This window comes from Magnolia sinica, chromosome 4 (genome assembly GCF_029962835.1).
Source record: "Magnolia sinica isolate HGM2019 chromosome 4, MsV1, whole genome shotgun sequence".
Classification (NCBI taxonomy): Eukaryota; Viridiplantae; Streptophyta; class Magnoliopsida; order Magnoliales; family Magnoliaceae; genus Magnolia; species Magnolia sinica.
The window spans coordinates 4,105,496-4,119,365 of record NC_080576.1 but is presented as its reverse complement, the minus strand read 5'-3'; the positions used below and the strand labels follow the sequence as shown (position 1 = coordinate 4,119,365).

The following is a 13,870-nucleotide window of genomic DNA, read 5'->3' as shown; positions in this document are numbered from 1 at the left end:
GGTTTGATTCTCAGGCCCACGGGCTGATTTTCCCGTCCCAGCAAATACATGCCGCCATGCCTATGTCACCGCCCTAAACGCAGTAGATTGTTCTCTGATTGTTTACCACCAATTGGACATTTGAAATGAACGGTCCGTAATGGTCCAAGCCCAAATAAAAACTCTGAATGTTTAGACCATCTACGAAAGAGTCCATTGTTTAGACGGTACGGATTAATGTACACGCGTGACACGTGTGTGGAGAATTAAATAGGCTCGTATGTTAGTCTTGCAAGAATTAAGAAATCGGTGGAGACTTCAACCGTAAACATGGCATAGTTTTCTGGCAATCCAGACCGTCCAAATAGCTGAAGCTATTTTGGATGGAGCAAACCTAAAAATATACATCTGTTTTCTCCTTTCGAATTTGGACCATTCGCTATTTCACTCTCAACCTTCCATTTGATATTCATTAATTGGATGGTTAGGATTTTGCTTGGTCAGTGCGATTTTAGAGGTATTTTCCATCCAAAGATCAGACCCACATTTTGGATGGTCTGGATATCTGTACTTCGATGCCACGTGTGAGAAGATGAGTCTATGCCATTTTTCAACATGCTCAAAACTAACACAGGAGTCTTCGCTTCGCATTCACTCTCCGGGAGGCTGATTAAACCTGTCGTCTACGGCGCAGGTTAGCGCAAACCGGAAGGAAGTGTATATATATTCGAAGCTCTTTTGCGAAGTAGCCATTGTGCGACTGTCTTCTCCGAAATGGGCCACAACAAATCCAGGCGATCCAGAAACCACTCTTCTCACCGAGGCCAGTCCAGTAATAATCGCGAACTCCAATTGTAATTCTCCTCAGCTTTTCCATGAATTCCATTATTCGGAAACTGAAATCGATTGCTTCTTCGTTAAGGGCGCGTTTGGTTGCACCGAATATTGTGAGATTCCATTATATTTTGCACCAATATAGACTGGTTAGTCATGAAATATCACAAAATTTCAAGATATTGGTGCAACCAAACGCACCCTAAATCTTATTTACTGAACACACACACACACACACACACACACACACACACACACATTTTCGGCTTGTAATTTTCGGTTCATGTTGCAATTTAAGACCATGCCCACGATGGTTCTGAATGATCATGATTGTATTTGTCAATTGGGGAAGTTGAAACCCGGCCAGCCTGAATCTCACTATATGTCACATCCAGTCCAATCTAGACTGCCTAAGTCGTCGGTTCTGTCATTGATGGAACGCAGGCTGAAGGTCCTGCTGGCCAGGCATCCCTAACCATCCAATTGACGGCCATCGCATGGACGGTTCATAGAAAATGGTCCATGGTCCAAACTCAATTGGTGAAATAAGTCAGTTTAGATTAATTAATCAGTTCAATTTTCAGGCTTTTGTACGCCATCCATTTTTGTTAGTTCAAAATTAGTGTGCATGTACATTGGGGGCCGTTTGGATGCAAAAAAAGTTGTGTTCCAGACATAGTCTGTGATGCTATGATAGGCTATCTAGGTTATGCGGTCTTGGATTAGCTATTATGTTCGTTGTTTGTCAAACATCCAAAACTATTCCACCATTTGTGGATAGACTGTCCTTATTTTGTTCGGTTTTTGTGCATAAATGGGTTAGAAAAACTATGGACACATTATCTGCCTTGTACAACTTGTGCCGGACACAACTTTGCTTGCATCCAAACAGAGTGTTGGTTGCAACAATGATAACTCTCTACGGCCTATGGGATTCTTATCATCAGATGCCTTTGTTTGTGGAAAGACTGTTATTTTGGGTACGTAGAGGTGACCTCTCTGCCCATCGCTTCATCCATCACTGACCTCTCAACAAAACACGGTTTCGTTATTTACAAGCGTTTGACGTTCCTCGGGCACCATGATACACTGGCCATTGTTTCTAGATTGTTGTTTTGTTGTGGAAGTTCCATGTTTCTTTATGTAGGGTTTAGTAATTTGATGCAAAGACAGTTTTCCCCTTTCTGTTAAATGGACACTGCCAAATATCGTGACTTGAATTTTTCTGTTTGCTGCTGAGAACTAGTTCTTTGTACATAATCATGTAGTTAAAAAAGACTTCCTCCTTATTTGTACAAATAGGAGCCAGAGATTTCCTAGTTATAAAATTACAATAGCCAGTGGCATGAAGATCACAACATACCATCCGGCTTTCGTCTAGCGGGAATCCCTTGAATTTTTGCTGTAGAAATGCTGGTGGGACTCCCTCTGGACAACAGTCAAATGTCAAGTTGCTATTGACATGGTCCACTTGCTGCCGGAACAACAAGAAACTAGGACATGGTGTAGATACTACCCTGTAGCATAACCCAGAACTTCTTGTTAAAAGTTACTAAAAGATTGCAATTACTAAATTGTTTATTTCTTGTGCAAATGCAAGTGATGAGTTTTTTTTTCCAAAATGCGTTGATTGTTTTGTTGGGTGTTGCATTAATTGTTTCTGTTATTATGCATATCCAGGGAAGAAGATCATGATAGGTCCCTCCCATCGCAACAAGGTACATGGTAACTTGCAAAAGTCAAGTTTGAGGATATACGTTTCTACATTCTTCATGGACGACTTTATTTAATATTGCCTTAATTCCACTGATTTGTGGTTTTATATTTGTGCTCATATTGGGTTGGACTGAGCAGGGGATATCAGTGGGCAATTCTCTCTCCTTTTTTCTTTCAAAATTTTTAATTCCCCTTTTAAACATGAATCATATGTCACCAAGAAGAGAGAACGGGAGAGCAAGATCCAAGCCAAATGTCAAACTTTCATTCATCATGATCATCATCATAGCTGCATCCCAATTAATTGGGATCACTACATGAATCCCGTTCCGTCATTCCACTATCAAGGGCCCTAACTTCAGTTAGAGCATATATCAAGTCTCTTCTTATTACCTCCAGCCATTTCCTTTTGGGCCTTCCCCCTTGCCCCTACAGAATTGTCCCTCATAAATCTGATCAATACAGCATTCCAAACTCTCATTAATAAAAAGAAAAATGATCACATTGACCAAACTAAATCTGAAGCCCTAGAATGATCTCATCCCTGCAACCAATTTAATCCTACCCATTGGTTCCAATAAAATGACAAGCATGCCACTATTTTAAGACCAGACAAGACCTATTTCTCGTTATTCCTTGTATTTTATAAATAAGGGCAATTTGGTTGACCCGCTTTGAGCCTTAAATCTGGGATGAGAAGCAAGCATTTTTGTTTCCGGGTACTGCACTGTATCCTGTCCACATATTGGCCATAGCCAGCTCAATTCTTGCAGGATTTCATGATCTTTTTCCTCATTCATAAGACATCTCGATTTCAAGGGGACCAATTTTATAGCATCTTAATGTTGTTTCCAGGAAAGGGTCTGATACTAGACTGGTCAGAAAAAAAAAAAAAAAAAAACGCTTCCACAATTCATTGTTGTGATGGTTGCCTCAGCTTAATCTAATGTTTGCTCCTAAATTTGTAGAAACATTTCTTGGATGTGTTGTAGCCCTCTAGAATTTTTCCTTGCCTGTAATTCATGCTGAAATAACTGCCATGTGCATTAATGCAAGTTGGGATGTCACATTTTTTCCAAACCATTCATAATTTTGATCTTTTTATCTTATCAAGTGGTCATTAGTTTTTTAGAGAAAGTTAATCAAGAAAATGGAATACCCCCAACGAGTTCTGTGCAGATATTGCAAAGGAAGAGGAAGATGAGTCGCAGGTCCCAAAAATCCAGCTTGCAATGTGGGTATGTCCTGTATATGTAGATGCACCATAAATCAACGCATTGTGCACTTCAGAAGTGGACTGATAGTCTTGTATTGATTCAGGATTTTGGACAGTGTGATGTGAAAAGATGCACAGGACGCAAGCTTTCAAGATTTGGCTTGTTGAAGGTATGTATCTTGTACAGCGACTCAAGTGGTATGGATTCAGTGTGCTTGTTTGTTGAGTTGTCCTCTTGGAAACATTGAATTGGATATTTTTACTCTGTCATTGCTTGGAGGCTCAAAATCAGCAAATGCATTTGATGGTCTCCATTATTTTGTTGCGAGGTTTGTCTTCTTTTGATATATTATTTCAAGAAGAGGCTCAGTTAAGTGGTCTCAGAGAACTGCAGTTACTCCTTTATATGCCTTCCATTCTCTCCTGAAATAGGGAGCTAGACAAATCACATAGGGTCCCATCCAAGGTATTCAAAATCGGTTATGTTACGGCCATAACGGCTGGTAACGGTCATAACCGTCATGCATTATAGGGTCGAAACGGCCGTTACGGCCATTACAGAAAAAACAGGTCGTAAAGGCCCTGTAATGGTCTGTAACGGTCCTGTGACAGTTTTTTCAAAAAATTAACGATAATGATTGGATGGCAGCTATAGTTCTTTGGACTGCCAATTTTTATGACCATTTCAAGATCCACCATGGGCCAAACATGGACGCAAGGAGAACCTTTTCTCTGGACCCTAGTTACTTTGCTAGTCTAATGCCGAAAAACTGAAGTGTCTATAAATTACAGTGTAGTTGCTAAAATGCAACGGATTTTGATGCAGGACAATTAACCAATTGCTCTAAAAGTTCGAACTGTTAAAGCATAGCGAATCAATCCCTTTATCTCATAGCCCAAGCCCCACATCTCATGGGTTAGGACCTCTGCCGAACTCCCCTCGTGGGCCCCACATCACATGGCTACCGCCTCAAACAGGCCGCCCACCCCGAGTGTGCCCCTGCATCCCACAAGCAACCCCATGTGATGTGGAGTTGCCTGTGGGATGCAAGGGCACACTCGGGGTGGGCGGCCCGTGTGAGGCGGGCCTCACCTGGAGAGTAACTAATGATTCCATCCATCTTTATCTTCACTGTTGTCGTCATCCTTACCTTGTCGCAGCTATCTAGTGTCGGATTTATAAATCCTGTTTCACAATGATTTGAAACAGCTATTCTCATGATTTTTCTTGGTAAAGGTTTGATGACCAGCTGCCTATCTGACATCAACTGCTCCTTTACCCGAGCTGGGACTGGGGCTGGTGTGTCGCTACCAGGCTGGAGTTCCATTTCACAACCATACCTGACAAAGATAATTCTACCCAAGAGTTCACATTCTTTAAAATCTAACTGGACATACTGGTGACAGGGATATATTAAATGTCCTTCAATCTTTTGAAACCAAAACACTCTCCATTTTGGTTTTATATACTAGTAATTTCTATATATATAAAAAACCAATGAATCGAGGATATATTAACTAATGATATCATTAATTTCTATAAAAAGAAAAGGACAATACCTGCAGATCCAAGTTTCTTCACAAGTGGGAACAGACCTTTAGTTTTCTTACAGTTCCTTTAATTTGGGTTAAAAAACACGCTTATTTTTAAATCCTGATTGCAACTTGAATCTTCTTTTCCAATTTGTACGAGCAAGGCTCTTTTCATTATTGTGCCTGCTTTGGGTTCAGTATAAGCATTGCTCTTGTTTTAATTTGGATTCAATTTAATATTTCAATCCACATTGCAACACTAATCCTGTTCTCCAAGTTGGTTACAAGTTGAGTTGGTATCAGCGAGTTAATGAACTGTCATCTGAGTTGCAAGGTTTCGAAATGATACATTGGAGAGCCCATTTTTAACATGCCCCACACTAAAAATTGGAAACTCATCCAAATTTTGTCATAAATGTGTTGCCCACCCAGTGAGTTACCGGCCCAACTTTTGGGGCAGGCAACTTTCATGGACATCCCCTCCCCAATCTCACTCACACAGTTTGCAACTTATGCATCTCACTTGACCGTTGACAGATCAGTATGTTATCAGCTCTATATCGACATAACTTTCTGTTAATCCACCAGTCATTTGCCAGTAATGACCCTACTTAATGCATGAAATCCCTTTCACATTCTACTAACTGTAGTAACTGATAGAATTTGTCTTGCAGGAACTGCGGGTTAGTAATGGCTTCGGTGGCATTGTCCTAAGGTATCTGGGAAACTTTCACTGAACCCTTTGCTCATCATGTATTGTATTTCAATCTGTATCCAAACAAACTCCCAAATATGTTCCAACTTCTAACTTCCTATAAGCACATCATGTTATAACATCATCTGAAAGGGCCAATGTATCTATTAATGAAAGGAGTTTCTCTGAGCCTCCATTACCTCCATACATGGCCACAGATGCCAACTGACACATATGGGACATCTAACCTGCGCATCAGGTGGGACCCACTGACCTGATGGAAAAAGTTGGCAGATCCACTTCTCAGGCAGGCCACATGTTCAGTGTACAACGAGTGAATAGGTTTGATTTTATTAACCAGGTCATTTACATGGTGTGGCCCATCTGATTTTCTTCTTTCCAATGGATAGTTGCCAATTTTTGTCCACTGCTTAACAGTCTAAATTTGGATTTTACAAATTTTGATGCATTGCTGTACGTGATGGCAGCCCTGTTGGGAATCAGTGCGTCTCAAAGGCAGATCACCTCCTAATAAAGAGAAGAGGGTTGGCTGTTGTGGACTGCTCATGGGCACGTTTGAGCGACGTTCCTTTTGTGAAACTTCGCTGTGCTGCTCCTCGTCTCTGTAAGACCTCCAACATTACCTTCTGAGTGTTTTTTTTTTTTTTTTTTTTAACACTTTCTAACTCTATCATCATTTTAAAGCAATTTATAGAAAATTAGAACATGTAAATAGATTGTGGACCTCACTTGGCTCCATTTTCCATATATAGTGTTTATATGAGAAATGCAGTTTGCTGTTATCAGTCATATATAATGTTATTTATATGAGGCTGAGGATGTTTGTTTCATTATTACAAACATCACTTCATTTGATGATTTCTTACTCTACGGTAAGTTTTCATCATTTATTATAACCACATTAGAGAACTGAGTCTATATGATGAGCAAATGCAGTTATTCGTTGAATACTACATTTTGTATGTCAAAGTCGCATCAAGCATGCAAAAGTCATGAATAATGGAACTAAGTAATCACTGGAATCATGGGTGACGTACGAACTAGTGACAAGTCACACTAGAGCATGGAAACTGGAGTACAGCCTCATATAAGAAGCAATAATCTATACAGAAATGATAATGTATCTTTAATTTCTTTCTGATAAGTGAAATATCATAATTCGAAAATGATAATATAACTAATCATTGGAATAACATAAATGGGCTAGAGAGCAGTGGTCCGAAACAATAACCATCTTCAGTACCCCCCACAGGCATGCACTCATTGTGGTCTTGAGGGCTTTGGAGTCGTGTTGTAGCAAAAGTGTTGCTCTGGTGAGGCCCTTGAGGGCTTTGAAGTGGTGTTAAACTCATGTCTAAACTATTACAACCCTGGAAATTTTGAAGAATAAAAAGTGGAATACTAACTTACTAAGGATACCGAATGAAATATCTACATCTTTGATTTTTTATAATGAAAAGTGGTTGAGGGCTTTGGAGTGGTGTCAAATTCTAGTCTATCCCATTACAACCAAGTAAATTTTGAAAAAAGAAAAAACAATCAGAGCTCAGTTGAAGACTTTTCGGTTCTGCTCCAAATAACATATAGCGGATCAATTCGAGAAAAAATCGAGTTATCTTAATACTTTATCAATATTTTTGGATTTACAACTACCAAGTTGATGTAACTCAATTCGGTCCTTGAGCGAGCGAGTCAAATAAACTTTTCTGAGTTTCTTTTTTAGTACCCCGTGAGTTTTGAGACATTAACCCAAGTCCCCAATACTCGCAATTACATCTAAGAATGTTGAAACATCCATATATGCTATATAATGAGAGCGTTAAGATCGATTGCCGATGTGGAATTATGATGCAAACCTGAAAGGAAAAGCAAATAAATCAATAAAAAAAGAAAGAGAATGTGGGAAAAGACCCAACAATCCTCTAGCCGAATGCTTGAAATCACAAATGCAAGACTGTGAGCAAGCTCAACAGTCCTCTAGTCTAGAACTAGAGACGACTCTCCCTCCCTTCAACAGCCACCATAGAGAAAATAAGAGAATTTCATAAAGAGAATATTAAACAGCTTGTCTTATTCCATAGGCCAAAGGCCCTATTTAGAATCAAACCTTTCAATCTGTAATAAGGACTATGGAATCTAAAATCTACGAAAATAGGAAAGCACCTAAATAACAACACATTATAATTAAGAAAATGCCTAAAATAAGAAGATACGTAGATTTTTAAAAAATATATATTTAAAATTATTCCCTGCCAAAAATAAAGATATGAAAGAAAGATGAAATATCCTAATCTAAAGAATTGAAAGAAAAGATGCTAAAAAAGGAAGGCGGTCCCTTTCTTGTACACACGTGCGAAGTGTGCTCGCGTGAGATGTGGGACTTTTCTTCAAATCTTGATCAATTGGCACGTGTGGCCATTTGGTTGCATCAATTCCACCCGGCTTCAAAAACAATTTGTCCTCAAGTTTAAATTGGTAGTCATAATCTTCTGCGAAGATCCTCGTTTGTAGCGTGTCTTCTTCAGCTTCGCTAGTCGTTGATGGTGGAGACCTACACGCCTAACGGGTAGCTGGTGCATAATATGGTGTTGAAGCATGAACCATCTTTTCTTTTGCTTCTTGCCGGTACACGTTCTAAGCGTCGATTGTGGCCCCTTCATCACAGTTTGCTTTCGATTTGCATACCTCGATTGATGTTGAGATGGTACTATTGTGTTGACCTCAATGGAGTTTGCCACTATGATTGTAGCACTATCCATCTCTTTAACCATCGGATCGTCCATATATGTTAAACCTTCAAGCTCTTCAATTGGATCATCCATCAGTTGATCTTTTGGTTTTACTTGAATTTCCTCCGATCTGACCATCGATCCATCAACCAATCCAAGGGAGGATTCCTTTTGGGCTTCCACATATCTATAACCACGTCATTCATTGGAATGCTAGATAAAACATATTGAAGCCCATAAAGCTTTTCATGTTCAATCAAGGGCTCAAAGGAAGCTCTCACGAACTCCTTGAGTTCCTTGAATTCATTTGTAATATTTTCCTTGGATGCTTTAAGCTCCTTCTTGACCTCCTGCAAGGCTGCAAGTTCTCCTTCCGCATCTTTTGAACATGCATAGGCATCACTGACATTTCCATGTGATAGGATGCTTTAGATAACCGACGTGTGGGGAGGGGTGTTGAAAGGAATCACCATAAGGCACGTATGAAAATGGGTATGACTTAAGGTGATATGAATGGGCGATCTTGATCATCGAAGTAACTCGGATAAGAATAGCACGATGGATATGGAAAGGCATTGGAGTCCGAATAGGGATAATTGTATGACACATGAGAACATCTTCCTATCCATGACATCTTCTTTTCTTTTCTTTTTTTTTAAAAGTTTCCCAAGAGCAGAACTTGCTCTGATACCAATTTGATGCAAACCTTAAAGGAAAAGCAAATAAATCAATAAGAAAAGAAAGAGATTGTTGGAAAAGACCCAACAATCCTCTAGCCGAATGCTAGAGATCACAAATGCAAGACTGTGAGCAAGCTCAACAGTCCTCTAGTCTAGAACTAGAGACCACTCTCCCTCCCTTCAACAGCCACCGTAGAGAAAATAAGAGAATTTCATAAAGAGTATTAATCAGCTTCTCTTATTCCATTGGTCATAGGCCCTATTTATAATCAAACCTTACAATCTGTAATAAAGACTCTAGAATCTAAAAATCTGCGAAAATAGGAAAGCACCTAAATAACAAAGTATTATAATTAAGAAAATGCCTAAAATAAGAAGATACTTAGATAAGAAAATATTTAAAATTATTCCCTGCCAAAAATAAAGATATGAAAGAAAGATGAAATTTCCTAATCTAAAGATTTGAAAGAAAAGATGCTAAAAAAGGAAGGCGGTCCTTTTCTTGTACACACGTGCGAAGCGTGCTTGCGTGAGATGCGGGCCTTTTCTTCAAATCTTGATCAATCGGCACGTGTGGCCATTTGGTTGCATCAAATTATGTCTAAGAACATGGAAAATGTGACATCTAAAAAGAATGTTGATAGCATGCCCAATGCATGCATATCTAAATATGTATGTCAAAATTATCGCCAGCTGTTTATGCGTTTTATAAAGTCGTATTTGGCGATAGTGTTTTCCATGACCCAGTAGTGTATGTTTGATTTCTCACTACATGTTTGAAGTTTACTATAGGAAATTTTCCATGTTTCTTTTATGCTATTCTTTTTTTTTTTTTATCACTTGACCTTGCAGCACTATGCATGCCATGGTCTGGCATAAAAATGGGATGTCTGTCTTTAACCTCCTGTCTACCTATCCTCTTATATGAGCCTTAGATAACTGGAAAGCACAAGCAGCTGATAAAAGTCCCATCTGAATTGCAGTGCCTTGGTTGGTGGCTGCAAATCCCGTAAATTACGGTAGACCGTGTGAGTTGTCTTGTGTGGAAGCATTATCAGCAGCCCTACTAATATGGTAGTGAATCTGTCTTTCTTTAGTAGAATCATGTTAAATTGTCATGCCTATGCAGCAACTCTTATCAATTCATTCATCTCATCTGCTTTTTATAGTTTTGGACACTTCAAAGTGGATCCATATGGTGTCTCGCTGTTTGTTAACATAAGGAATATGCAATTTCCAATATTTTTCCCTTTTTTTTTTTTCTGAAATCAGTAAAGAAACATACTTATAACATAGCTAGATAAAGGTTTGTTTGGAAGATGCTTTTAGTTTCATTAAACGGGTTACCAGTGTCCTCAGTTCTTCCATTTGGTGCTAGTTTGATGGACCTCCTTCAGTCCACTCAATGCAGAAAGGGGTTTCTGAATTTTCCAGACAAAGCTCCTTTGTTTTTAAGGTGGGCGTGATTCAAATAAAGTGGTATTGCTGCTGTGCATTTACCAAATGGCACCTAAAGTAGCTCAAAGAAACTTGTGAGAATATTTTCTGTGTTTCTTGTAGGCACTTACATAAGTTCCGCCTGTGTTGTGATCAGGTAACATAGCTTTATACCATCCACCCATAACACCATCATCCATTTAGTTCAGTCTCACATATGCTCATAACACCCTCCTGTATCTATTCAGTCCCAGGTAAAAAGAGAAGACTTTCGAGTACTGTATCTGGCTACCACAAATGGCATGAATAATGATTTATTGAAAGTCCAAGTATCTACTTTAATGGTCTTGGGATTACTTTATAGAATGCATTCCCTCGAAATAATGAAGAAAAATGTCTTGATGTTGGTTATCTACAAAATGTAGGATATTTCTGTTTTCCGTGTTTTTCTTATGCTCTTTTTAGACACTACAGATAGAAGTGAATTTTAGGAATGCAATGAAATGGTTAACAGACAGTGTCCCTGCCCCATTGTGGTTATTTTAAGTTGTTAGATGGCTTACTTATTATAGACATGGCCTGTAATGTTTGACTTGTAATAATACTTCTTTTGTTTTGCCTTCTGCCTTTTCTCTTGAAAAATATCTACTTCTTTTTCTTTCTTTTTTTTAAGTCATTGATAATTGGAAAAAACAAATTATTTCTAAATGAATTGCAATTAGGGTGACCATTTAATCTGTTCTAGAATAATCTGTTAAAGCTTGTATTTTACAAAATGCTCTGTTGATTATAGATAGGTTAGGTGTGGCATTTGTGACATTTTCTGTCATACTTTTGACAGTGGAGAAGAGGAAACAGCAAATCTCTTGCTGAGCAAATTTAAATGGGGGCACGCATTCTTGACTCTGAACAGGTACATCACACTCCTTGGTGCATTTTTTTTTAAATTATTATTTTAACATTACACACTTCAGTACAGTTGGGCCATTACCAGAAATCTCTCTCTATATAATCCGCCTCTGCTAAGGCCACAGGTGTGGCCTGCATGATTTCCTGACCAGCCTATTTTATAGCTATGGGAATGCACGAAGAGACCGCACCTGATTAATGGCATGGATTTTGTATCCTTGGTGCTTGCAAATAGCCTTTGTATTTCTCAAACAAATTTATGTTTTTGGGAGCCACGATGTTTTTTTCTTTTTTCCCTTTTTCTTTGTTTTCATTTAAAACCATGTGCTTGGTTATGATCTGCCTGCCCTCTACAGTGAAAGATACTGACATATGTCTACATTTACTGTTTGCTATCAAACCATGCAGGGAGCTTCTAAAGGCATATTCTGAATGCGAAAATGGCTCTGACATCATCTCAGTCCAAAACACCTGGCTTTCTAACAATGCACGAATCCGAAAGCCGCCTCCCGATTTTGATGGTATGTATTCAGATGTTGTGGATAAAACATGTCCAAATCCCAATGCAGAAAGGATGCTCCCTGATGCTTTCTCTTTCATATGAAAACATGGCCATCAGGATTTAGAAGTACTCCTAAACTGCTACTATAGTTTCGCCACCTGTCTCGGATCAGCAAGCAATAGGGAGACACTCCCCTGGAGGCTTGCTCAAGCTGATCCAGACTATTCATCCTGAGGATCCCATCACCACAAGAGTCGGAAATGAGTTGGGAAACAAAGGTCCAGAAAGGCAGAGTTTAACTTGCCTTTGTATGGATGTCGAGGATATCTCTGATTAGCGATGTTTTTTTTTTTTTTTTTTCCATGTGACCCACTTACAGCAAGACCTTGATTATTAACATTCTAGATTATCACATGGTGGGGTAGCATGGGTGAGCCTTCTTGGCATTCTCCAATAGGGAATCTGCATGAATAGTAGCAAAGCCGTTTGAAGTCTATTTATGTTCACAATGCCTTAAATGCAGGTGTTGATGTAGAATCTCTTAGCAACAAAGCCGGGTCTGATTACGATTCAGAGGATGGACTTCCACCGCTTGAAAAGAATTTGAACCACTTGAGCTTGGAGGAAAGTGAGGAAGAAAGTGATGAATGAAGTTTTTTCTTTTTCTTTTTTCCCCCCTTTTTCAGGCAAAACACAATGGGCCGGCCAGCACAGTAAATTATTCCAAAGGCAGAGGCACCCAAAATACAATTTCTGATGGTCATTCCTGTGGTTTTTATGCTGCCTATGTTCTTCATTCTGTTAGAGAGAGAGAGAGAGAGAGAGAGAGAGAGAGAGAGATTTTGTGCTGCCTGTTTTCTTCCTTCGATTACATGGACATGCTGGGCATCATGAATAATTCGATTCCTGGAAATTTTTGTCATTAGTAAGTCAAAATGCTTTCTATAGAAAAATGCTTTTATGCAACTACGTAGAATCCATCCATTGGTTGGTGTTGAAATCGGAGTTGATGACCGACTCCCCATCAGATCAGATTTTGTCGGTGAGAAGGAAAGACTCGAGGCTTTTTCATGCATGGAATCAAGTCCTCATCACACAGATATTGGAAATAATGGTATCCCCACTTACATCTTTTCTGATCTAGGTGGATGGCTCATGAATCCCATCCCAACGTAGGAGTCATCAATGGGTTAGAAGGAAACGCATCCTGGACCGTGCGTGCTGACCTTGTAGGGCCAAGTCCTGGGGTGTAAAAGTGGCTGGGAAGTGCCTTAAATCTATGTGCCGTGTCCAGGCCTGGTTGGGCCCAGCCCAATCATCAAGTGGATCACGAGCATATATAAAAGAAGGGGACTGTTTAAAGACACTTGTCACCGTTTCCCTTCACTACACCTGTAGTTATAAAAACTCTAGGATCCAAGCCATGTTTCAATGATTCATTTACATGATGGGGACTCATTATATATGGACGATCAAAAAAAAGAAAAGAAAACTTAAATTGGACTATTTCAAACCTCCGGTCCAACCTAGGGCCTTTCAGCCAGTTATGGCCAAGTCTAGGATTAGAGGACTAGAGTCGGGCTAGGGTCAACTGTGGCCACTGGCCCATTGAAATCAATC

At 39.4% G+C, this 13,870-nt stretch overlaps 1 protein-coding gene across 1 annotated transcript; it reads left to right on the top strand.

Annotated features, from left to right (window-relative positions):
• The first annotated feature begins 625 nt into the window (after window positions 1-625).
• LOC131242199 (uncharacterized) lies at window positions 626-13,216 on the top strand. Its single transcript, XM_058240690.1, has 10 exons — window positions 626-833; window positions 2,494-2,531; window positions 3,709-3,767; window positions 3,850-3,915; window positions 5,953-5,993; window positions 6,461-6,597; window positions 10,386-10,476; window positions 11,681-11,752; window positions 12,157-12,269; window positions 12,774-13,216. Exons 1-10 carry the CDS (start codon window positions 754-756, stop codon window positions 12,899-12,901), a joined length of 825 nt encoding a protein of 274 aa, XP_058096673.1. The 5' UTR covers window positions 626-753; the 3' UTR covers window positions 12,902-13,216.
• Window positions 13,217-13,870: the final 654 nt, after the last annotated feature.

What these genes read in the sequence shown, in the direction of transcription:
- LOC131242199 (XM_058240690.1), top strand. Translation starts at nt 754, where the DNA reads ATGGGCCACAACAAATCCAGGCGATCCAGAAACCACTCTTCTCACCGA. An exon ending in CAAGATTTGGCTTGTTGAAG is followed by an intron (nt 3,916 to 5,952) that starts GTATGTATCTTG and finishes TTTGTCTTGCAG; the next exon opens with GAACTGCGGGTTAGTAATGG. An exon ending in CTGTGCTGCTCCTCGTCTCT is followed by an intron (nt 6,598 to 10,385) that starts GTAAGACCTCCA and finishes TCTGAATTGCAG; the next exon opens with TGCCTTGGTTGGTGGCTGCA.